We start from the raw sequence: 24,335 nt of genomic DNA, 5'->3' as shown, positions 1-24,335 counted from the left end.
GAGGAAAACAATCTTAACCAATAAGAGGGGGAGGGAAGGAATTAGGTTGGTAACCTTTTCACGTTCCTATAAAGAGAAGCACTGAGAGATTACCGGATAGGGCAAAAAGTAGTGCAAACATGTCAGGTGGTGCGGCTCTACCGGTTTCCCAGATGGAGTTGCACAAGGTGAATGAAGTACAGTTCGAGATATTTAAGGAAAGGCAAATCAAAAGTTACGCCGTGTGCCTTGTCGAGCACGCCAAGTCGTATGAACGCGGCCGACCAGTCCGGGGAGGCATCAATGATTTGCGTATGGGTACCACTGACTTCGAATTCGCATGCGAGACATGTCATAGGAAGCACCCAGAGTGCCCTGGACACTTCGGATACATCGAGCTCGCAGAGCCTGTCTTTAATATTGGCGTCTTCGATCTTGTACTGCTGGTGTTGAAGTGTGTTTGCAAAACGTGCGGGGCTCTCCTCCTTAACACGCGCGAACAGGACGTACATAAGAAGTTGCAGCACATGACAGGCCTCAACCGTCTTCGGCAAGTTGCGAAGATGGCTGAGGCAAAGTGCCGCGTCTCCACCAGCACCGAAGACGATATGGGGATTGACGGCTTTGATAGTGCCCCTTTCAATGGCGGATCAGGGATGGGGCCAGGCGCGACACGGGGTTGTGGTGCGTCTCAACCCCGCGTAAGTCGCTTTTATGGTATCTACCCAACACTCGTTATCAAGGCAGTACATGAGGAACAAGACGCCGAGTGGCACGCTGATAAGGTGCGACAGGTACTTGACCGCGTGTCCGATGATGATGCCCGCTTGATGGGCTTCGACCCTCAACGTTGCCACCCACGGGATCTTGTGCTCACTGTGCTTCCAGTTCCACCCCCGCAGGTGCGGCCCGCAATATCCTTCGGCGGTCTCAGGTCAGATGATGAACTCACGCATCAGATCATGTCCATTGTGAAACGAAACAACCAACTACGCAGAGATAAGGAGTCAGACGTGCAGGCAGCAATTGACCGGAGCCGGGCGTTATTGCAAGAACATGTGGCGACATATTTCAATAACGCTTCCACATACTATAAGCCAACGAAGGTGAATGACACAAAGAAGCTAAAGTCATTAACGGAGCGCTTGAAGGGGAAGTACGGTAGACTGCGTGGAAATCTAATGGGGAAGCGGGTGGACTTCTCCGCTCGAACCGTCATCACAGGCGATCCGAACATTGACGTGGATGAAGTAGGTGTACCCTTTTCTGTCGCGATGACGCTTACATTCCCCGAGCGAGTGAACACAGTAAATAAGAAGCGACTGACAGAGTTTGCCCGGCGCACGGTCTACCCGTCGGCGAATTACATACACCATCCGAATGGCACCATAACAAAACTCGCGCTCTTGCGTGACCGCTCCAAGGTGACGCTAAACATCGGTGACGTTGTGGAGAGGCATGTGATTAATGGGGATGTCGTCTTGTTCAACCGGCAGCCGACATTGCATCGCATGAGTATGATGGGCCACAGGGTTCGGGTTCTCAACTATAACACTTTCCGGCTTAATCTCTCTTGTACCACACCATACAATGCTGACTTCGATGGTGACGAAATGAATTTGCACGTGCCGCAGAGTCTCTTAACGAAAGCAGAGCTGATTGAAATGATGATGGTTCCAAAGAACTTCGTCTCGCCCAATAAGTCTGCTCCGTGCATGGGTATTGTGCAAGACAGTCTGCTGGGTAGTTACCGGTTGACGGACAAGGACACATTCCTCGATAAGTACTTTGTGCAAAGCGTGGCACTTTGGCTGGATCTTTGGCAGTTACCCATTCCCGCCATTCTGAAACCCCGACCCCTCTGGACCGGAAAGCAGGTATTTTCACTTATCCTTCCTGAGGTTAACCATCCAGCAACACCACAGGACCGGCCCCCCTTTCCTCACAATGATTCCGTAGTGATGATACGACGTGGTCAGTTGTTATGTGGACCAATCACTAAGAGTATCGTTGGTGCTGCACCGGGATCACTCATTCACGTTATATTTAATGAGCACGGATCTGATGAAGTGGCACGCTTCATCAACGGCGTGCAGCGCGTGACGACGTTTTTCTTACTTAACTTCGGTTTCAGCGTTGGGGTTCAAGACACCGTAGCTGACAGTGACACCTTGCGGCAGATGAATGATGTCCTCGTGAAAACACGGAGGAATGTTGAAAAAATTGGTGCGGCTGCCAACAACCGTACACTGAACCGCAAGGCTGGTATGACACTTCTGCAGTCATTCGAAGCAGATGTCAACAGCGCACTGAACAAGTGCCGCGAAGAGGCAGCAAAGAAGGCACTGAGCAACGTCCGTCGCACTAACAGCTTCAAGGTGATGATTGAAGCAGGCAGTAAGGGTACAGATCTGAACATATGTCAAATTGCCGTCTTTGTTGGGCAACAAAACGTCGCGGGAAGCCGTATTCCATTCGGTTTTCGTAGGCGCACGCTTCCACACTTTATGCTTGACGATTATGGTGAGACGTCACGCGGCATGGCAAACCGTGGTTACGTTGAGGGTCTGAAACCGCACGAGTTTTTTTTCCACACAATGGCTGGTCGTGAGGGTTTGATCGATACTGCGGTGAAAACCTCTGATACAGGGTACCTGCAGCGTAAGCTTATCAAGGCGCTAGAAGATGTCCACGCAGCCTACGACGGTACTGTACGAAATGCAAACGATGAACTAATTCAGTTTATGTACGGCGAAGACGGTCTTGACGGGGCCCGTATAGAGGGTGGGCAGCTGTTCCCTCTTCCCTTTCGGGACGATAAGGAGATGGAAGACACGTACAAATATGAGTACGACGTGGATGGCACCTTCAGTGGGAAGGTTGGTGGTAACTATATGGATCCCCACGTTAGGAAGATGCTACGCGCTGATCCCCAAAATGTTCGGAAACTTCAGGAAGAATATGAACAGCTTACGGCGGACCGCGAGTGGTCACGCAAAATGCTTGACCTCGAGGATCGTGATAAACTGAAGCTTAACCTCCCTGTTAATCCAGGTCGACTTATCCAAAACGCGCGCAGTACTATGGGCAAACGTAGTCAAGTGTCCAACCTGAGCCCCATCACTATTATCGACCACGTGCGGAAGCTTCAAGAAGATCTCATGAAACTCTTTCCATCTTACCACCGGGGAGGGGATGGATACATCAGGAATACGTTGAGTCGTGAACGCATTGAAAGTGCGCTTACTCTCTTCAACGTTCATTTGAGGCAGCTACTTGCGTCAAAAAGGGTGCTGAAGGAATATAAACTTAACGATAGGGCTTTTGAGTATCTTCTCAAGGAAATTAGAACCAAGTACCACCAGTCACTCACCACACCGGGTGAGAACATTGGGGCAATCGCTGCGCAGTCGTGTGGTGAACCTGCCACACAAATGACACTTAACACGTTCCACAATGCGGGAATTTCCTCAAAGAACGTTACCCTCGGTGTGCCACGTTTACTGGAGCTTCTAAACGTCTCACGAAACCAAAAGCACGCGAGCATGACAGTGTCTCTGTTTCCACCATATGATGAAAAGCGAAATGCGCAAAAGGCCCAGCATCTCATTGAATACTGCACGCTGGAGAGTATCACAAGGCGCATACAGTTCATCTACGACCCTGACCCACGTCACACCGTTGTGGAGGCTGATCGTGACATCCTCGAACTAGAGTGGAATGTTATGGATGAAAGCGATGCAGAGCTAAGAATACAGGAGGTAGTGGCAGGTTCGCCATGGGTGGTGAGGTTGGAGCTCGACGTGGATATGGTCACCGACAAGGCCCTCGATATGAAGGATGTGAAGCAAGCTATCCTGCGAGTGGATGAAAGCTACATAATTGAAACGGGAATGGCTAACAATGTGCGCCAGCGGACCATAAGAATGCGGTCCAGATATAACGAAGGAGCTGACTCGATCCCAAAGCTTAAGCGTGAAATCCCAGCCCTCCTTGCGCGGGTTCACTTGCGTGGTATTCCCGGTGTGCGTCGGGCGCTGCTGAAGGACACCACCGAATTCACTGTAGATCAGGCAACGGGGAAAATGAGTGGCAACAAAATATGGGCAATAGACACGGACGGCACGGCATTGCGACGTGCTTTTATTGGTGTCGTAGGTGAGGATGGTAAGAACATTATTAATGCGGTGAAAACGAGTAGCAACAAAGTGCCTGAGGTATGTAGTCTTCTTGGTATTGAGGCGGCGAGATCAAAGATGTTGACGGAACTTCGTGAGGCTTACCTGGCCTATGGTCTCAATATTAACTACCGCCACTATACTATACTGGTGGATACGATATGTCAGCATGGGTACCTGATGGCTGTTTCTCGCTCAGGAATCAACCGCTCCGATACGTCGGGTCCGTTGATGCGCTGTTCATTTGAAGAAACTGTTAAGGTGCTTATGGCGGCTGCATCTTTTGGCGAGTGCGATCCCGTGCGTGGGGTATCAGCAAATCTTGTGCTCGGTAACCAAGCGCGCGTTGGTACGGGGCTTTTCGATCTTGTTCTCAACATGGCAGCGCTGCAGCAGGCTGTACCGCAGGCAGAAGCGGTTGCACCCGGAAAGGATGTAAATGTGTATCACAGTCTCGGGTCCACGCTGCAGCAAAATATCCAATCCTCCATTGCGTACCGACCAAGAGATCATGATGCAACACCGTTTGTAAACAATGCCAGTCTGTTTCTCCGCCAGGGTTTCGGTGGGGGCTCCTCCTCCGCACCAGTAACGGCCTCGGCCCCATACAACCCTTCGACGACGTACCACGGCGGTCGGCTCGAAGCGAGCGCAGTGCACAGGAGTCAAGCTTATTCTACATCCCCCGCTTTGGAATACGGAGGGCGGGAAGCAAGCGCCTCACAAATGTACAGCGTTATGTCTTCCGCCAGCGCGTTCAACCCAGTTTCAACGCGGATGTCGTCAGTGGCGCACAGTTATTCCGAATACAGTGAAGCCTCTTCTTACCACCTGCAACACAGCGTGGCGCCAACTTCCATGCAAGCTTCACTACCAAGAACCGACAACTCTATGACCATGCAAGGTATCGGTAGTGTTTCAGTACCGTACACGCCCCATGCCATGTCCAGTGCTGCCCCACCGTCGCAGGTATACGCCAGCACAGAAGTCGGCCGGTCGCACAGCGAGGACTCGCGGTCCCAGTCAGCTCTCTACGTTCCGACACTCTCACCCACCCACGCGGGTTACGCTATACGAGGTGATGAGCCATCCACACATCGCAGTGACTCAAATGTGATGTGGCGGGAGGCTGGCGGGGGAAGGGAACAGGATGAGGAAGATGACCTCTCCACGAATTATATGCCCACTGCAAAGACACCCCAGCAGGCGGCACCGCCGACAGCCGCAGAGTTTGGGGACGAGGAAGAGGAAGAACAGTAACGAAAGGAAATTAGTGAGGTGGGAAGGTCAAACCTTGTCAACCTGTTTGGTGTGTATTCTGTAAGCAGCGCTAAACTGCTAAGTGCCAGCGTGCAGTTGAGTGGAAGCAGAAAAGGTGGGAACGAAGGTGCAGAGGACATCAGCGTTTTCTTGGAGACCCTACAGAGGAAAGGAGAGGATTATTTGTGGTCGGGAAGCTTCCGAGATGTTGTGTATGTTTGCTTGTTGAGAGCTATACACCCAATGGGGCGGGCAAGGGTGGAACTCAAAAAATAAAAACGGTGAAAGAGAATGGCAGTTTCCCTGCACAACCTAAAGTTTAGCCGTTTTGGATGTGGAGAAGGAGGGCACATGTCGATAGGGTCGTTCTGCTATTCGTGTCGACAATCTCTTCTTTACTGTGTTCAACATGAATACAGTCGCTTCAGATGACTAATCGTCGACGTTGTAAGGGCATGCGCAGCAAATATCACTATTTCTCACCATATTTTTTCTAAAATAAGACTCTTTTTGACGCAAAACATTTCAAGGAGTAACCAGCGATTTAAAAAAGATTTTAATATAAGACTTGAATAAATTCAATATAAGACAAAACAAAAGCATCCGATAATAATGCTAATGTGCATGCGCCCAGTAGCGGTCGCCTGTGTCTTCGTGGCTCTTGCAACGGTGGCAACTGTTCACGGCGCCATCCATTTCCATGAGAAGTTCAGCAGCATTGACCACTGGACGGCCTCAAAGGCACGCAGTGATTACGGCAAAGTGGAGCTGTCTGCCGGCAAGTTCTACGCGGATGCGGAGAAGAGCAAGGGCCTTCGACTTACGGAAGATGCCCGCTTCTATGCTCTCTCCACACCACTCCCCACTCCCATCACAAACGAGAAGAAAGACTTCGTTGTTTCTTTCTCTGTGAAACATGAGCAGGACCTCCGGTGCGGCGGCGGGTACATTAAGCTCCTTCCACAGATGGACCCAGCTGAACTCAAAGGGGAAACGAAGTATTGGCTCATGTTCGGACCTGACCGCTGCGGATACGACAAGAAGATCCACATCATCATCAGCTACAACGGCGCAAACAGAGAGTGGAAGAAGCGCCCAAGTTACCCTGATGACAGACTAACCCATGTCTACACGCTGCACATCACCCCCAGTAATTCGTACGAGTTCTTCCTTGACGGCGTTTCGAAAGAAAAGGGAACCCTGGAGGCTGATTGGGATTTCCTCCCCGAAAAAGAAATTGATGACCCCGAAGACAAGAAACCCGCCGACTGGGTGGACGTGCCAACCATCGACGACCCAGAAGACAAAAAGCCGGAAGACTGGGACAGCGAACCGGAAAAAATTGTCGACCCCGAGGCGAAGAAACCCGACGACTGGAACGATGCTGAGGACGGTGCATGGGAGGCCCCTATGATACCAAACCCAAAGTCGAAGGGCCCGTGGGCACCCCGTAAGATCCCGAACCCGGCCTACAAGGGTCCATGGGCGCCACGCAGGATCCCCAATCCAGCGTATAAGAATGATGAGGAACTTTACAAAATTCCTGAGCCTCTCACACATGTTGGCATTGACGTGTGGCAAGTGGAATCCGGCAGTATCTTCAAGGACATTATCATCGGCGATGATGTGAAGGAGGTGCTGGACATTGTGAAGAGCACTTACGATGGCATGAAGAAAGCAGAAGAGGATGCCCTCGCAGCCTTCGAGAAGAAGGAAGAACAAGACGAAAAGGAGGAAGACAAGAAGGAAACCGACGGGGAAGAGGACAAAAAGAAGGAGGATAAGTCAGACTTGTAGATCTCAACACACGTCCTTCATTAACATGTAAGTGAAAGTATAGTTCTTTCAACTGTTTATGTGGTCACGGTTTGTTCAGATGAGTTTGTGAAGGGCGATGTCTCTCCGTGTTTTGTGTGGTTGCTTGATATATTGCCTTGTGACATTTAAACCCATAAGACTTCAATAAAACAGAGAAAGGGGGAATGAAAGGTATCGAATGGGGAAAGAGAATTTCCACAGGGAGGGAAAAAAGCTACCAGAGTTTCCGAAAGGAGGGGAAAGAGGTGTGCTCATAAGGACGTGGTATGTAGAAGGGAGAGAAGTACAGGAAGCGCATTTGAGGAGAAGGGTGACGAAGAATTCTAAAAAAAAAAAAAGAAGGAAGGGGCAGTCCAATGGGTTTCCAAAGCGCCAAGTGGGTCATGCAATTCAGAGGCGCGACAACCTCCCTGGACTTTGATTTATCAAAGAATGGAGGGAATGCGCAGTTTTGCCTACTGCTGCTGCTGTGGTCCTTCTCTCGGTTCCGTTGTCCCTCCATATACCGTCTGGTTCTTTGTTGTTTTTTTCTACCCGGGGTCTGGTGGCAGGCGGCCCTGCACCAAAAAATGGCCGCGCTTGAGTCTGTGGGCTGCAGGGAATGGGGAAATGAAAACTGGATGGCTTTCATGCATGGAAACATTTACCTCAGTGTCTCCAGCGGCAGGACTACTGTAAGGGAAACAAGATACAAGAGGAGTGGAAGAGTGGCAATGGTGAGGAGGAAGGATTTATGATAGCAACAGATGTCAAGGTCGAACCGCAGAAGGAAAGTGAGCAAAGTGGATGGAGGAAGGAAAGAAGGGGAGTTAAGAAGCAAGAAGGGGCTCCGCTGTGGGATCTCTTCATGCTTCCCGTAGACGCAGGCAAATGTTTCCTCTTGTTTTGTTTAACGTGCTTTGGGGTATTTGGCTTTTTAACCTTCTTTTTGCATGTTTTTCATCAGCTGGATCCCTTCTTACTTTCCTGTTTTCACTTGTCTGATTCATACTTACCGGCACTTCGAGCTATCAAAGCAGTCGCCGCTGCATACCCATATATATATATATATATATTTGCCTATTGGGTGTCGTACCTGCTAACCACGTCCACTTCTCTCGCCACCACTGTGATTCTTTTGCCTTGCTCGTATTTAGTCCTTTTCCATCTGTTAGGAAACACCTCTGCCGTCAGTGGCGGCTGGAGGGAGAAAACTCTAGGTGAAGAATCATATACCAGGAAGAAGGAAAAAGGTTAGTAAAGGGCAGCGCCTTCGCACGCGCACACAACATCCGTTCGTATAGGAAGAGGTGGCAGTGGTTTATATATTCCTACATAGTCCCCGCCTTGTACTTACGCATTGTGTGCTTGGTGCAGGTAAGACAGGAGGCGGAGTGATAAGTAGAAGCTGCAAAACAAATACACGCTTACAGGTGCAGTCGGTCGTATATATATAGAGAATTTACTACCTTATATAGTGCAAGCCGGAAGGGGAGGAAAAGATGTCAGCCCAGTTGCGGCAAAAGTTATTTCGCATTCCTGGAAATATTGCCGTCTCCGTTGGCCTCCACTGGGATTTCGTCGGCGCGGACCCCGTGGACCTTGATCTGAGTGCTGTAGCTTTTAGCAGTGAGGGAGTCCTGCTTGATGTGGTCTTCTTCAATCATCCTTTTCCAGTCGGCACCGATGAGGAGGCGCTACGAGACTGCGGCTTCCTCGTTGACCCGCAGCAACTGCCTTATATGTTTATCAGTGGCGACAGTCGTATTGGAGGCGAAGAAGAGAACCGTCTACCAGGACTTGCACTCGCTGCTCGCCGCCGTGCTCTCCAAATGCGGGGCGGAAAAGACGACGAGCTGAAGCGGTTTGGAGTCATTGAATCTATTTTCTCCCGCATCTACAACGAATCGGAGCTAGAGATGGTTGAGGAGGTGCTGAATGACAAGCGTGGCGGAGGTCGCATATTTGATGAAGATGGACGAGCGTTTCGTAGCGAAAATTCTCGCGAGATGTGCGACGAGTCTGTAACGTTCGTGATGCACAAGATACCGTCCGAGGCGGCGGTCATATTTCTCGTTGTGACCAGCTACACCGGAGTTGACTTTTCTGTACTACCCACTGTCAAGCTTGTTGTGGTGAATGAAATGACAAATGAACAGGTGGGGACAATTGATCTGAAGCACGCCACTGGAAATGGCACGGCAAACTTGGCGTGCATGCTCTGCCGCGTTCCTACGAGGCTCAGCGGTAGCACAGCACCTGGAAGTGCCAATGGAACAATAACAATGGACGGGGGTTCTCGTCAGTTATGGGACTTGCGAGAGCTGAACATCCGGACGTTTGGTTACACTTTTGTAGACACGCTACCCACCATGATGGACGTCCTTGGAGTGGAGGTGAACTCCCGCACTAATGCGGTCTGGCAACTTCCAGACTACTCATTATCAAAGGATTCATACGGGGCGTTGCGGCAGCCGCTCTCGGATGTGCGGTTCGGGGTTGGTTGGGGTGGTGATCACGATTTAGATTCCTTCATGGTGTTTTTAGACGAAAAGAATAATTACGTAGACCACATTAACCCAAAACCGGTTAAGCTACAATCGAGATTCCCACACACCGCACGTCATTCGGGGGATGCGATTAATGGATATAGTGCCGTGGGCGATGAAGAATTTATTGACCTAGTCACGTACCGCCTCCCGTTGGAGGTGCACACAATTATATTCGGTGTGTGTTACGTAGAGGGCGGCCGTAGCACAAGGAGCATTATGGATGTGCCTAAGTTCTACATGCGGCTGCAGAATCGCACAGCAGCATGGCCGAACGCCATTGAAGTAGACCGCTGGAATGTTCATGAGGAAATAAAGCGGGCAGATGAGGAAAGAAAAAGGTTGAAGGAAGCGCAGCTGCAAGGCTCCAAGTCAGCGGACAACCTTCCAAAGGTTAGTGAGTTGTCCTCACGCCTCTTACACACCTACAAGGGAGCCGACGGTAAGATGTTTCCCGTGCGTGCGCTGGTGCTCGGCATGATGGTCAAAACTGCAGAAGCTCCGCTTAGGGAACTCTACCCGGAGGCTTGTGCTCAGAAGCCTGAAGGGGGGTTGGAGGAAGTGGAACGGCGAAATTCGAGCGGATCTCCACGTGACTCCGACGCTCAAGTAGCAACGGAAGAGGAGGACGGGAATGCAGCGGGTGCTGATCCGCTTCCAGAAAGCGATACTGTTGTTTCCGTGTTTCAGTACCTCCCCATTCACGAGTACGTTCCCATCAGCAATGCAAAAGGGTTTGTGGAAATGATGCCGTATATGCGCTGCATAGCAAAGTACTGTCGGAACAAGCCTAGCAGCAATTTAGCAACTCGAAGTAGTGCGGATCAGAATATTAATAACCCACTACGACTGCAAACCTTCCAACCGCAGCTAAACACACAGACTTCTATGTGGGATCAGGTACGAGCTTCCAGTGGAGTGCTTTCCTACCACGCCGTGAGGGTGCAGTTTCTTGAGGTGCGGCATCTGCAACCGGACCTGCCACACGTATTCAAGTGCCACGGTGAGGTGTGGGTATGCGAAAAGACACCCTTTACGGAGAAGCGCTCACTAACCGTATACGACCAACCAACCTTCCGCACACCATACTTAATGCACAGGCAGAACATGCAGTGGGACGAAAGCAACCCAGCCACGGCCGCGTTACTCTTCGTACGGGAATTTGATCGTATCCGTGTGGTTATATACGAGCGCGCCGCCTTCGGCTACGTGGACATTGACCTTATGGATATTAACGAGTTGTGGTCACAGAACCCGCAACCTGATCTGTTCGTGCCAAATGCAACGCAGCCGGCGAGTCTTATGTCCGCCACCCCGGCGCAGGACCGGTGGTTTCAGTTAAGCGGTGGACCACTTAGTGATGGGTTAGTGCGGCTGCGCATATCCCGTGCTCCGATTGGAAAGCTGCTCGAGGAGAGTGAGCGAACCATTGCAGCAGCAAAGAAGAAAAGGCGAGACCATGCGAGGGCTGTGGAGGAAGAAAAACATGAGGCTGCTAGAGAAAGGTACTCAGGACCGTGCTGCATCATGTAATGGTTGGAACCGGGGTTGTCGTTTGCTTTGCTCTACCTCTTGTCGACATCACCAATATGGTATATTATAGACTAACTTCTATTTCGTTAGATGTTGTGTGTTGAAGTTATGTATTCGAGGAATTTCTTCCAGCGTTGCGATTTCGCATTGCATGACGCTCCCCGTACCGTTTCCACCTTTTTACTTTGGTGATGTTGCAACTAAAAAAAGGTTCTCCAATGCAGAGATGCAGTTGCAGAGGGACATTTTGCTCCCGTCCCTCTTCTTCTTTTATTGTTTCTCGCCACAGTTCTACTCTTATCCCTACTGTTTGCCTTTACCCACCTCGCTATTTTCCCTACACCCCCCGAAGCAAAGCCAAGCAGTCACCCATAAACATACGAAGCACAGTGCAAAAAAAAAAAAAGAAGTCTTTTATGGCCGACGAGGAACCACGCGACATTAAACTTGATCTTGAAAAGGACTGCCTGGCGAACAACTGCCAACATAAAGTGCTCGCCTACAATGCCTGCCTCGAGCGCATCAAGGATATCCCTTCAGAAAAGGAGCCTCACTGCTACCACCAATACTTTGATATAGTTCATTGCGTCGATGTGTGCGTTGACCCAAAGCTGTGGCCAACGTTGGTGTAACGTCAACGGGACTTTAAAAAAAAAAAATGGGGGAGAGGGTGTGATGCTATGGGAGGGATCAAATCAAAGCAAGAAGGAGCAATGCAGTTCTCACTGGTTGTGACTGGGTTCTTGTCCACTTATTCGCTTATTTACTTTAACTATCGGAATTGAAGGAAAAGGGTAGGGAAATATATACGACCGTCACTTTAAGATCCGTGCGTAGGAGTGAGCAACCCCTTGCCGCAATTGTGGTTTGACAGTCGGCAAGCGATTGGAAAAAGTTTGTTAGGTGTTGTTTTGTTCGTTCGATTGTTATTTTTTTTTTCTTTTTGTTTAAGAATGGAGGAGATGCCTGACTCACCCCGCCGCGGTTGCAAGGTGAGAGGGGCGTCAATTCGACGTGTGGAAGTCTGTTCTACATATTGATGCACCGCATACGACGGGGGGTATTTATTTTCTGGTTGTTGTTATTTTCAAGTAAAGGAATTTTAGCATTATATTACGTTTGGGGTGGTGAAACGGGTGGAGATTGGTCCACAGAGGATGTTTAGGCTCGTGAAGGGACATGAGGGGATTAATTGAGCGCATTTGTAGAGAATTTCAAATGCATTCGTTCGCGAGAACGTCTTCTCCACGATATTCGTGACCCTGCAACTGCGGAAGCCTCCAACTGCATTTTGTGGTTACATGGCTTTGTCAGTGTAATTTTGCTGTGCGTTCACCTCTTTTTTTTCTGTCTTGCGTTTCTCTTTTTAAAACTTTAATCTCCTCCTCCTACGACAACTGACGCCAATGCAGTTTGTACACAACTGCGATGTGACCCACCACAGTGCTACATAAGGGTATGCTTTCCGCGACTGTCATTGTTGGAGAAATAGGGTGCAATTAAAGGCTTTCGCAGCTCCGGCTGTCGTTGGCGCACTTCATGGGCTGTTGATGTCACAATGAGAGCAGTGGTAATGGTCAATATAACGATAGCATCAACAGTGGCAACGATGGGTCCTCAACTCCAGGAGCAATCCGCGTCAATGTGACAACCGCTGAGGGGGAAAAGAAAAAGCATTACGTCATCCGCTTAGGCGGGGGAACTCATGCAGCCGCAGAATTCCCCATATGGAAAAAAAAAATGTTACGTTACCGTCATGATATCCTAGGGTACAGAGAACAACCGCCTCTTGTTGCTATACTGCCTCGTCATCTTCGGTTCCCGTGCGTGTGACGCTGTGCGGTTGGCAGCATCGCGCACACGAACTTATCACTGAGATGCCAAAATACTCCACGGCGGTGGCTGATGTTCACACTAGTGGGAAGTTGACCCCCCCCCCCAACAAGGGAGGAGGAAAATCAGAAGAAAAAAAAAGAAAAAGCGATGAGACAATGACTAAGTTGGTTATCGCCTGCACATCGCAGTAGGAACGGTTTCTGACCGATGGTTGCGGGGAGTGGCATTGCGAATGAAGTGAATAACGTGTCGGTAAATTCTCTTTGACTTAGTTCTGCCTGTTCACTTTTATTCTTTTGGTCCTATTTGTGATATGGAAATGTTTTGATGTCTTGCCTCCCATTTTGTTGTGTCGTTTCCGTCGTTACAGCTTCATCTCCCTGTTGTTTCTTGTTGGTTTGCAAGACAGTGAGCAGGGTCGTAGATATCAATACACACCAATCTGTATTCAAAAGCAATTCTCTGTTTTGCCCGTCGATCGCATCGACAAAAGATGAGTGAGCGGAAAGGCAACCACATGGCGCCCCCGTATTCTTCGTTCCGCAACTCACTCTCCAACCTCGCCCCCATCGTTATCGTTTGTTTATTCAGTTTCCCGGTACATTTTAAATACGCCTTTGCCGACTACTCGGAGGAGACGGCGTTGTCTGCTTTAAACTTTTCCAAGGTTTCGTATTGCAATGCCGACCTCATCCGTAATTGGACCTGTGCGGCATGTCGTAATGAGTCTGCGTTCGTCTTGAAGGGGCTGTTTGAGAATAAAACGGAGGGCACACTGGCGTTTGCAGGGACGAGCGAAGGTAAAATTGTAGTAGCGTTTAGGGGTTCCCTGAATATCGCCAACTGGGTGGACGACATAAAGTATTGGGGGACTCCATACCCCAACGCGAGCTGCGAAAATTGTTTGGTTCACAGAGGCTTTTTCGATGCTTTCGAGTCACTTAGGGCACAAGTACGGCAAGCGCTACATGAGCTAATTGTGTCGGAACCAAATTTTCCAGTTCTCATCACAGGACATAGCCTTGGTGGAGCCCTCGCCCTCCTCACAGCTGTTGATTTAATGTCTTCCCCTCCAGTAGTGCCATCACTTCAAGGTGGCAATTACCCGTCAGTACAGCTCTATACGTTTGGGAAGCCACGCGTAGGAAACCCTGCCTTTGTACAGTGGGTGAAAACATTGTTCCGTAGCGGGAGCCATGAGTCCTACCGCGCCGTGCACCGAAAGGACATTGTTCCCCACCTTCCACCATTGTTCATGGGTTATGTGCATGCGCCACACGAACTGTGGTTTAAGTATGATGATCCGTTGGAGTGCCTGAACTGCAGCGATATGGACGATATTAACTTTTCCACGGGAAGTGTAGGGGAGGACTATTGTTGCAGTGACAGCTTGGATTATCCATCTGTGGCGGATCATCTGATGTATCTCGGAGTTTGCACCGGATGCGCATGCGACGGTCCCACAACAGCATCCATCCCTGGCTTAAATATTTCGTGGGAAACGCGGCAAATGTTGGCGAAGGACCGCGCATATGCGCAGAGGAAACGACCCAGGAAATCGTGTACGGTCCTCCGCGCTGTCGACAAGCCTGCGGACTGAAATGGATGTGGGTTGCGTGAAGGGATGGAGATAGGAGAAACCCCCGCGTGCACACGACACCACTTGATATTGGACTTGATCTCTGGAATCGAGGGTTTCCCCTTTAAACTTTCCTTCTGGACGAAAGGGATCCGTTAAATTTGCGCGTTGATACTGGCGGTAAAGATCAGTATACGTATTCCACTCTTTCACGTTTGTGAGCAGGAGTTTCTTACCTAGTTTTGCATTGTTTTCTTTTTGTTGTTGTTATTTTGGGGTGCCTCGTTTTATTGCTGTTGTTTTATCCTTTTCCCCGATGAAACTTGTGGGCTTCCGATAACTGTTGTCCACGCACTCAGCTCTCCCCACCGCCGGCCTTCAGTGGTGCTGTGGTTTAACCGCAGTAACAGTAACAATCCGTTGGTTGGTCAACGAACAAAAGTGAGGTAATTTTTTTTGAGTTTGTGAAAACCGTTGGCAAAAAGTTGGCTATAACTCAATAGTAGATTCTTGGTGAGCCAAGAAAAGAAGGAAAAAAAAAGAGAAAGAAGACCGACTGCAGTCGGAGGTGACTCACGCGATAGGGAGATCGAGGCTTAGATGCAAAAATGTACCTGAAGTGGGGGGAGAGGAAGAGTAGAAAACTGGTGCACATGCCTCGATCGTAACTTATACGCGCGACTATGTTATTGGTCATTGCTCTTCATTTTTTGTTTTTTGCTTGTCTGAGCATTTGGTTCACATCCCCTTGATTACGCAGCGCTGCCAGTTGGCTCCGCGCTGCATTTCCATTAACTCTCATCCCCACCATCGCATCCTCCCGTGCGCTTCTTATTTTACCCTTGTTGATATTGCTGTTTGCCTCCTTATCACTGTTATAGTTCCCGCACGCATAGTTTTTGCTTAGTCACTAGTAGGTGCTATCAGTAGTCTGAAGCCGGTCCTGTGGGGATTCTTGCGGACGGCGTCGTGAAGCAAAGCACAAGAGAGGCCCAGGTAGGATCACACCGTGAAGGAGGAAAACTATTTATAGGCATACATATACGTTCTTCCCTCGTCCTTATATTGCAGGAGTGCACTGTTTCTCTGAGCATCACTCGTACAACTACACGTGTATTTATCTATACGTTTGGCAGTTCGCATTTTGGTTAAGCTAATGCAGTCAGCAGGAGGAGATTCGACTCCAAAGCCCACAGGCGCGAGTTGCATTTGTAGCGCCACGAAATATATTTACAGCTTTCGGAAGAAGGAATGGGTTGTGTTAGCCACCAATGTCGAAATTATAACGCCACTCAAACCCTTTGCTAAGGGTGGCATGCGGGTCTGTTATGAGGTTGAGGAAATCGAAGACGACGGCAGCCGCACGCGCTGCATTGCCAAGTTGTTCCTTAAGGTTGTGAGTGACGTGAAGGAAGAGGATTACTTCTGCGAAGGGGAAGCGCAGTGTCTCTGCGAAGAATTTGCGAGCAACTTCAACAAGGCTCCCTTCAATGGACCTAATAAACCGCGCATATCATTCTTACAGTGTCAGGTGTTGCGTATTAGTCGTGATAGCATCCCCCGCGAGTACCGTCAGCTGAAGGATGGGTTCTTCTCCCACCGCACAGTCGACACGGGAGATGTTCTTTTCGTGATGGAACCCAAACTTGGGGGACACTTCACAAAGTATAACAGCAACTACGGTGACGTCTATGAGGATGATAAGCACTGCAAAACGGACTCCCAGAAACGGAAGCGTCAGCATATGTTGCACGTGGCTGAAGCTTTCTCTCATTTCACTCTCGTAGATAGCCTGGGCTCGATGCTCTTGTGCGATCTGCAGGGCGTCAATGACTTGTTGACAGACCCGCAAATTCACACGGAGGACGGTCGGGGCCTCGGGTTGGGGAACATGGGCACGGAGGGCATTACGAGGTTCGTGGCCAACCACAAATGCAACGAAATTTGCGAGGGTTTGGATCTGAAGCCGCTGACAGGTGTGGTGCCGGAGTCTAGTGATGAAGCAAAGAAGTCAAATGTTTACGCGTACCTGCGGGCCCAACTCCGACAGGATTTCATCCCACCTCCTAAACCGATATCTGAGATGACAGAAGAGGAAAAGTTTGAGCACGCGCTGCAGCTGTCCCGCGTCACTTACTGAATGAAAGGGGTGTGGAAGTGGGTGGATACACTTGGTATTCACAAGCTAAAGGGGAAGACGGGAGAAATGAGTGTTGCTTCTACATCTTTCCGGACTACGGTTGCAGCCAACGTCGCCGTTGGTGTTGTCATAAATGCCAAAGGTGGTGCCGTTGTTGCTGCTGCAAACGCTGCTCGCATCATAGTGCATTCCTTAGAGCACGGCACAGTTATTCGAAGCGGGACGTGTTAAACCAACAAGAGGGGGAGGCCGTCTCTGTTGCTGTTGTTGTTGTTCACGGTCCCTTGTACGTTTCTTTTTTAGTGTCACTCACGCTTCAATATGTTCCGCCTTGCCGCGACGGGCAGCAACGTCACTGCTATTGTGTGTGTACGCGAGTGTTTGTTGCTGAATGGTCCGTCGGTGCTGCTGCTGTCGTGAGTTACTGACGTTATAAATTTCGCGCACCTGCTTCTTTCTTTGCTCAATTGTAAGAATTCGCTTCAGCCGTCCGTGTAATTTGAGCTCGTGATCGCGCCCCGCGTTGTCAGCCACGTCACCGCATGATGATGCGCTTTTTCTGCGGGTGAGTGGTTCTCTGCTTCCGTTTCCGACAGTCTGGAAATGATAAATACTGTCAGCACGCGCAGGGTGGAGAAGATCGGGGTTAGCGAGGACTGGGGGCCATGTTTTTTTCTGCCTTCATAAGGGAAAAGAGAAAAAGTGAAAGGAGAGGACGGGCTGTCGCTCAGCCTTTATCAGGAAGCTAATCGCGGCCGCCTTGCTTCGGCTCTTTTTCGTCGAGCGTTGTATATTTCCAACCTCGCTGTTCGCTTAGTGTCTTCTCTCTGTCTTTCTTTTTGTGCCGTTGTGTGGTTCTTTTTCTTATTCTTCAGCTTATATGGAGTCTTGTATATCATATAATTTACGGTGGTCCGCCTTAACCGCCCCCCTAGTTGGTGTTCCCCAGCGCGCACCCTTCTGCTGCAAGACACCTCACTTGCCCCTTTCACAATATTACTTTGCTTTTGGCGCTGCATTTGATTTGTACCTGCGGGGATCCGTCGGAAGTTACACACAAACATTTCCTCTCCTTCATTCTTTAGGCATCGCTGTACATTCTGTGGTGCCCGCGCTTGTGGTATGAAGGCGAGAAACCGGCGTCGCGGGTGCGTGAAGCACTCAGCAGTGTGTCCGTCCTTCTTCAAATGTCGTTTTACCCCTCGTTGCTTCTTCCCCAAATACAAAAAGTGCACTTACGCACACAAATACACACATCGACTTCTTTTTCCTCGCTTACTCACTTAACGGAAAACGGGGGATGTTATGCTGAGGCGCACTTTTTATCACTAGGGGAAAAGTTTGCCACGCCAAGTCTGCGGTTTAACTTCAGTGCGGCGGTCGCCAAACTATAGCCCCGAGTGTATTATGATCCCTAAATTGCTGCATATATTTTGTGAATGTTTCAGTGCAGACATGATTTTTCCCCCTCTCCTTCAACGTGGCTACTCCTCTACCCATCTTTGCTTTTTCCTCCCTTCCCCACCTCCCTTTCCTCCATGGCTTGGATTCACCAACACCACCTTGCGACACGCCAAATGGTGAAGGAGGTACGAGTGCGGCGGCGGCGGCGCGGCACGGGTTGCTATAGACTTTTGCAAACAAAAGTTAAGAAGGAAAAAGTTGGAAAGAGGCTAAACGACATTGAAGTGCGGCCGCACGGCAATCGCAAGGGAAGATATAAGCAAGAAAAGAAGGAGTGTTCGGATTTCGAAAATCGGGGTCAGCACATAACGCCACACTAAACTGAATATAAGTGCAGGAACGCAAGTGACTCAAAGTTCAGAAAGAGCAGGAGGAGTGTAAAGCAGAGGGTGTTGAAATCGTGTCAAACAGGGAGAAATTCGAGTTGCAAAACGGTTGTGGCTCTTCGTTGCTGTCGTCGGCTATAGGGGAGCGTCTACCGTTTTGTAAGAACTACGCGGGTGTTTATATAAATATAGACGGAGTGAGTAACGAATCCAACGGCACTGCGCAAACAAGTGTGTTTCATCAAGGCAGTGTACCAGCGGCTAGGCTTTGTGGAAGCGGCAACCGGCAAAGTGGAGAGCTGAGAAGCGGGAAAGAACAACATTGCTTCAAATCGTAGGATTCGGTGAGGAAGTATCGCATTCGCATCGCGAGGTGTGTCGGGGCACGTTATTTTTGGTAGGCGTGTAGTTGATTGGAGGACGGCTACGAGCATGGAAGAGGCAAGTAGCGAGCACCAGCGGCTCCTTCCCTGCAGCTCCGGCCCACACTCGAACTACAACGCAGCAGCCGTGGAAGTGGGCACTCCAGCGGCACCTTCCCCATGGGGTGGGTTGGAGGACGCAGATCAACAATCCTTGAACTCGACGGAAGTGCGGCGGCGCCATGAGTCGAAGGTATTGTTAGCTGCCCTCATGTTCTGTTTCGTGTTCATGCTGGTAGAGCTCATGTTCGGCGTGGTGGCACACTCCCTGGCACTTCTGACTGACGCCTCGCATCTCCTCATCGACGTGGGCGCCTATGCGCTGAGTATCATGAGCCTACGTGCTGCCTCGAGGACCTCCTGCGGGAAGTACAGCTACGGCTGGCACCGCGCGGAAGTCATCGGAACGCTTGTTTCGGTCTTCTCCATTTGGGCCCTTGTCGTCTGGATTGTCATGGAGGGGTTGGATAGGTCATGGAATGTAGTGAAGTGTAGCCGTATCCATGCTATGCTTGCTACCACTGCTCAACAGTACAAGCGGAATAATAGCACCAGCTATTACGGCTTCGGTAATATTTCACAGCGCCCTACGGTCGACAAGGATGGAGCGCTGACAGAGGCGACGCATATGGAAATGTGTACAAGTATCGACTCACCCATCATGGTTGTGGTGGGTGTACTAGGGATGGTGGTAAACGTTGTATGCGCCGCTATTTTGTACTTCGGTGGTTCGCACGGCCACAGTCATTTTGGTGGATCACACCATCATAGCCATAGCGGTAACGGGGAAGAAGAGGATTCACTATGCGAGGAGAATACTGGGCACAATCACAGTCACGACCATGGACATGGACACGGGCACAGCGGAAGTGAAGGTGAAGGTCATGATCACAGTCACAGTCACAGTGGCAGAGGGTTCGCCGTTCACGCTGCTCTGCTTCATGCGTTGGGTGATTGTGTCCAGTCTCTCGGCGTCATCCTCGCTGGAATCTTCATTTATGTCGCAAACCGTTATTCGTACGGTGTTCCATCATATCGCTACTCCATTTACAACCTTGCAGACCCGCTGTGCTCGCTACTGTTTGCCGTCATTACGCTCAACATGACGCGACCGTTGCTGCGGGACCTTCTGGGAATTCTCATGGAGAGTACCCCTCCGGGTATTAACTACTCCGAGTTGTTGAGTGCCCTGCGCAGTATTAAAGGTGTTGAAGGCGTACACGACCTTCACGTGTGGTCGATTGCCTCCGACTACGCAGCGCTGTCGGTTCATCTTGAGGCGGACGATAAGGATGCAGCCCTTCAGGAGGCACAGGAGGTTTGCAAGAGATTTGGCATCACCCATACGACCATTCAGGTGGACACGGTGGAAAATGGGGCAGGTCTATGTCACTCCCTGTGCGCCTCGGCACAAACTATCGCCTAACTGCGCAATGGTGGAACACCAGATGGGTGAAGTGTATGATGTGTACAAGGGCACACACACACATTCGGCCCACTGATTTTTCTTTCTATCCTTCCACAGTAAGTGAGCAGATGCTTCTATGCCTCCGTGTGGTAGTATCGTCTAACATTAACTTTACCTATAAAAACAACGCGGGGAAGAGTAAGGAGATGGAATAGAGTGGAAAGTGCATTATGTCGAGATGATCAGGCTCCCATACCCTTCTTCCGTAACCTTCTTTCCCTCTTTTCGCTTCGCAAGCTTCATCACAATAACGGTGGTGTGCTCCCCCCCCCCCCTACTCATTCGGGTGCTTGACTGATGTCTCCCCATTTGGCTGTTTATCCTAACTCTCAGGATACCAACTTCTCTCATACTCCACAGCGTGTGCGCCTAGGTGCACATCCTGGATGTGATATACAGATAGAGATGCTCTATGTATCACCCTTCACACCCCCAGAATGGAAAGCTCGCGCTGGTGCCCTACGACAGATGGTGTTGGATCTTTTGCGCATGCCATTTACAGAGAAGTGAATGGAACAGAGGGGAAATTGACGGCAAAAAAGAGAAGGACGGTTGAGGTTGAGATGATTACAATTATTGATGCTACATATATATGTATTCTCTTTTGTCCCATCTAAAACTGCCTCAATTTTGCTTTCCCTTCCTCGTCGTTTTTTTTTTTCCGAGGTTTATTGTGTGTTTTTGCTCCTCGATTGACAGGAAGAATGGAGCACAACTAGTGCACAGCCGAAAAGGGTGGGCGGAATGTCTAAACCTTGTGCTTTTGCGACGAAAGAGGAAGGAGGAAAGAGGAAACGGTTGTGAAAGAAGGTTGTAGCTGAGCGCACACGTGCTTTCTCTGGAGTAAACGATATTCACTTGTCTTTCTTTTGCACTCGGAGCCCGTATTTTACCGATTGTTTCACAACCCGGTATTGAGCACATCCTCAACCACGCATATCTACGCTCCTCAACTTTCTGTGCAATAATTGACCTCTATTTAAACGGTCATATAGGCATCTATAGCGAGCAAGGAAGGGTGGACCTCGTTCGAATCATGCAAAGCGGCAGTGAGAAGCGGAACGGTCAAAAGCGCCCCCGGCATGCAGGTGCAGCCCCGGCCTCTTCACCGGCGGTATCACTCAAACAAAAGAAACTGAAACCGAAGAAAAAGACGGATAATGCAGGTGAAGGGAATGAGGACCAACTTCAGAAACGGCGGCGGCAACAAGAGGAAAAGCGAAATTTACCGATTGCATCATCATCACCAACGGCAGCGCAGCAAGTGAAGAGTCCGGTGTTGGATCAAGTGCAGGCGAAAGTCCCTACTGAAGAGTGTCGCAGCGCCCTGCTGGTCATTGGAACATATCACTCCGTCATGGCGGGGTTGCTCTACCGGCGTCGCCGCTTCGGCCTGCTTTTTTCCATCAAGCACCATGTCGGATGCATCAACGCTGTCACAGCTGGGGGCGGGGCGAAGTATATGGCTTCGGCGGGCACGGATGAGCGGGTATTTCTATTCACCAATAAAAGTCACAGCGTTCAAAAGCAACTGAAGCTCTTGAAAAAGAAGCAAAAACGGCAAGCGAAAAGGCTGAAGAAAGGTGGTGAACCATGTGAGAACGGTGTGGAAATGGAAGAAACCCTGGCTTTTGCTGGTCCTTCCGCAGAAACAAATAGCGGCAGCAGCGCTGAGCCTCTAGCTCTCAGACTTACCGATTTGGGTCACGTCTCACCACCCAGTGAAGTACGTTGCATGAAGATAACGAGTAACTCACAGCTGATGTTGTGTGGTTGTACTGACGGGCAGCTTATAACATACCGCACACGTGATTGGTCCATCAACTCGGCTATTCCATTACATGAGAAATGCATCTCTAGCATTGCCCTACATCCGGGAAGCAATAATGACGGCGGTTCCGGTGCGGCGCTTGCCATTACTTCCTCGGCAGAAGACCACCATATTGTAGTTGTAGACTTGTTGAGGGGTCGGTTACTAAGCAAATGGCGCTACAGTACATCACTAGCAACAGCAATAAGTCGATACAGTGCCAACAAAGACAACGGTGGAAGGGATAATGTCGCGTCTCCGGCTGCTGCACAAACAACAAGCGACAGCGATGAGCCCGGGAGGCCGGTGAAGCTGGCGAAGTGGGAGCGGCACGACGAGCCACGTGAGGTCCACTTCTCCCCAGTAGGTTCTTACTTCGCCGTTCTGTCCAGTCACGCTCTACTTGTTTATGAGACGGCCACGATGCGGGCTGTGGCGCACTACCGGGCTCCTTCTCCGCTGCAGCCGCACAATGAGATGCACACCTTCTGTTTCATGGACGAACAAACCATAATGATTGGTGATGAGTCGGGAAACATACGATGCTGCTGTGGGCCATGGCAGGGGGCTTGCGTTCCGGGGATCGTGGAACGGCGTATTCCACATGGTAGTGAGGGCGGTAACGTTGGAGTTTGCGGTACTAACAACAGCAGCGGGGATACGACTGGCAGCTTTGCCGCTGGTTCTGATGCGTCACAGCATTCGGGACGTCACCCCACAAAGCATTCAACGCGTGTGAAAGCACTGCATTGTGCTGGCCGAACCCTCTTTTCATTGGATGCGGCGGGTGTCGCTATCGCTTGGAATGTGGATAAAGGAGGCATCAGCAGCAATAACAGTATCAGTGCGAGTGGCAAAAGCTCAGATTTGATGCTCCACTACATCTGTAGTGCAAACTGCAGGGGTCGTGTGACGACGATGGATGTGTTGCGGCTGTAGCTTTTTGGTGACGGCTCGATGATGGGCGAAGCTGAGGGTTTCCTTCTGCAAGTGGGCACCGAGGTTCGTACCTCTCGTTGGGGAAACATGCAGAGATTCTCCCCCGAGCAAACGTAAGAGGGATACTGGTGGGGGGGGGGGAGGAATAAAAGCACCTGAAGCGAGTAATTATAATAGCGGTATGATTTAAGTTGTTAATCAAAAGCACGGTTTCTAAAGGGTGGAAAAAGAAAGTGGTGTCTACAAGAAAAAAGTGGGCATCCACTATGACAAGTACACGACCTCTACTTTACGACCGACTGCTGTTTCTCCTTCCTTACATTACCTATAGAGTCAACACCCAAAATACTGAGTGACGAGGAGTAACCGATAATCAAAGAGAGAGATACATATATATAAATAACAAGAAAGACAAATGAAGTCTCGTGGTTTTACTCGACAACCCTCAGACAGCCACGATGGAGTCTCCGGAAGTTCGCCATATTTCGCTCGTTGGGGCGTATATGACGCCCATGAGGATAAAAGTCACTTTAGCAGCCACGACGACAGGCGAAGCAGCAGTGGTAACATTAACGACAGCTACGGTAGCCGTTACGTCCGAAATAATAACAGTAACGACGAGGAACCTAACAGATGGTGGCAGAGCAGCGAAGATGACATGACTTCCCGCAGCAGCGCGTTAAACATTCACGTACGGGAAAAGCAATGGAGGTCCAGCACAAACCACTGGGCTCCTATGCAACGACTAGTGCCGGGTGTTGGTGTCGCCAAGCAAACCCATCAGATGGTGAACACACTTTTCATGGGAGACGGTGGGGATGAAGACGGTGATGTCGGCGACCGCATTGACGGCGACACTGTTGTCGTTGACGATGACGTCATTTACGGGTCCAATATTGGAGATATTAATGGAGCCAACAACAGTAAAGAAGGTGATGGTGAAAGCAGGCAAAACTGGCTAGATTACTGTTATCATTATAATTGTCAAAACAACAATAGTTACACGTACAACGGTGATAATAGCAGCAACGGTAACAACTATAACAGGAACGATA

General features: G+C 50.0%; 9 protein-coding genes across 9 annotated transcripts; all 9 read left to right on the top strand.

Moving 5' to 3' along the window:
* Positions 1 to 119: 119 nt before the first annotated feature.
* TbgDal_IV5210 (RNA polymerase IIA largest subunit, putative) lies at positions 120 to 5,417 on the top strand (the record flags this gene model as incomplete). Its single annotated transcript, XM_011774811.1, has 1 exon — positions 120 to 5,417. One exon carries the CDS (start codon positions 120 to 122, stop codon positions 5,415 to 5,417), a length of 5,298 nt encoding a protein of 1,765 aa, XP_011773113.1.
* A 612-nt stretch (positions 5,418 to 6,029) lies between these two features.
* Positions 6,030 to 7,214, top strand: TbgDal_IV5200 (calreticulin, putative; the record flags this gene model as incomplete). Its single annotated transcript, XM_011774810.1, has 1 exon — positions 6,030 to 7,214. The coding sequence occupies one exon, from the start codon at positions 6,030 to 6,032 to the stop codon at positions 7,212 to 7,214; it is 1,185 nt and encodes a 394-aa protein (XP_011773112.1).
* Positions 7,215 to 7,591: 377 nt separating this feature from the next.
* Positions 7,592 to 7,972, top strand: TbgDal_IV5190 (hypothetical protein, unlikely; the record flags this gene model as incomplete). Its single annotated transcript, XM_011774809.1, has 1 exon — positions 7,592 to 7,972. One exon carries the CDS (start codon positions 7,592 to 7,594, stop codon positions 7,970 to 7,972), a length of 381 nt encoding a protein of 126 aa, XP_011773111.1.
* Positions 7,973 to 8,716: 744 nt separating this feature from the next.
* Positions 8,717 to 11,296, top strand: TbgDal_IV5180 (hypothetical protein, conserved; the record flags this gene model as incomplete). Its single annotated transcript, XM_011774808.1, has 1 exon — positions 8,717 to 11,296. The coding sequence occupies one exon, from the start codon at positions 8,717 to 8,719 to the stop codon at positions 11,294 to 11,296; it is 2,580 nt and encodes an 859-aa protein (XP_011773110.1).
* Positions 11,297 to 11,712: 416 nt separating this feature from the next.
* On the top strand, positions 11,713 to 11,928 carry TbgDal_IV5170 (ubiquinol-cytochrome c reductase, putative; the record flags this gene model as incomplete). The annotated part of the gene is made up of 1 exon (XM_011774807.1): positions 11,713 to 11,928. The coding sequence occupies one exon, from the start codon at positions 11,713 to 11,715 to the stop codon at positions 11,926 to 11,928; it is 216 nt and encodes a 71-aa protein (XP_011773109.1).
* Positions 11,929 to 13,625: 1,697 nt separating this feature from the next.
* Positions 13,626 to 14,732, top strand: TbgDal_IV5160 (lipase, putative; the record flags this gene model as incomplete). Its single annotated transcript, XM_011774806.1, has 1 exon — positions 13,626 to 14,732. One exon carries the CDS (start codon positions 13,626 to 13,628, stop codon positions 14,730 to 14,732), a length of 1,107 nt encoding a protein of 368 aa, XP_011773108.1.
* Positions 14,733 to 15,867: 1,135 nt separating this feature from the next.
* TbgDal_IV5150 (myosin heavy chain kinase A, putative) lies at positions 15,868 to 16,851 on the top strand (the record flags this gene model as incomplete). Its single annotated transcript, XM_011774805.1, has 1 exon — positions 15,868 to 16,851. One exon carries the CDS (start codon positions 15,868 to 15,870, stop codon positions 16,849 to 16,851), a length of 984 nt encoding a protein of 327 aa, XP_011773107.1.
* Positions 16,852 to 19,073: 2,222 nt separating this feature from the next.
* On the top strand, positions 19,074 to 20,489 carry TbgDal_IV5140 (metal-ion transporter, putative; the record flags this gene model as incomplete). Its single annotated transcript, XM_011774804.1, has 1 exon — positions 19,074 to 20,489. The coding sequence occupies one exon, from the start codon at positions 19,074 to 19,076 to the stop codon at positions 20,487 to 20,489; it is 1,416 nt and encodes a 471-aa protein (XP_011773106.1).
* Positions 20,490 to 21,567: 1,078 nt separating this feature from the next.
* TbgDal_IV5130 (hypothetical protein, conserved) lies at positions 21,568 to 23,280 on the top strand (the record flags this gene model as incomplete). The annotated part of the gene is made up of 1 exon (XM_011774803.1): positions 21,568 to 23,280. One exon carries the CDS (start codon positions 21,568 to 21,570, stop codon positions 23,278 to 23,280), a length of 1,713 nt encoding a protein of 570 aa, XP_011773105.1.
* Between the last annotated feature and the right edge of the window lie 1,055 nt (positions 23,281 to 24,335).

The sequence above is a fragment of the Trypanosoma brucei genome, chromosome 4 (genome assembly GCF_000210295.1).
Source record: "Trypanosoma brucei gambiense DAL972 chromosome 4, complete sequence".
NCBI classification, from domain to species: Eukaryota; Euglenozoa; class Kinetoplastea; order Trypanosomatida; family Trypanosomatidae; genus Trypanosoma; species Trypanosoma brucei.
This window is presented reverse-complemented; position numbering and strand designations above follow the sequence as displayed.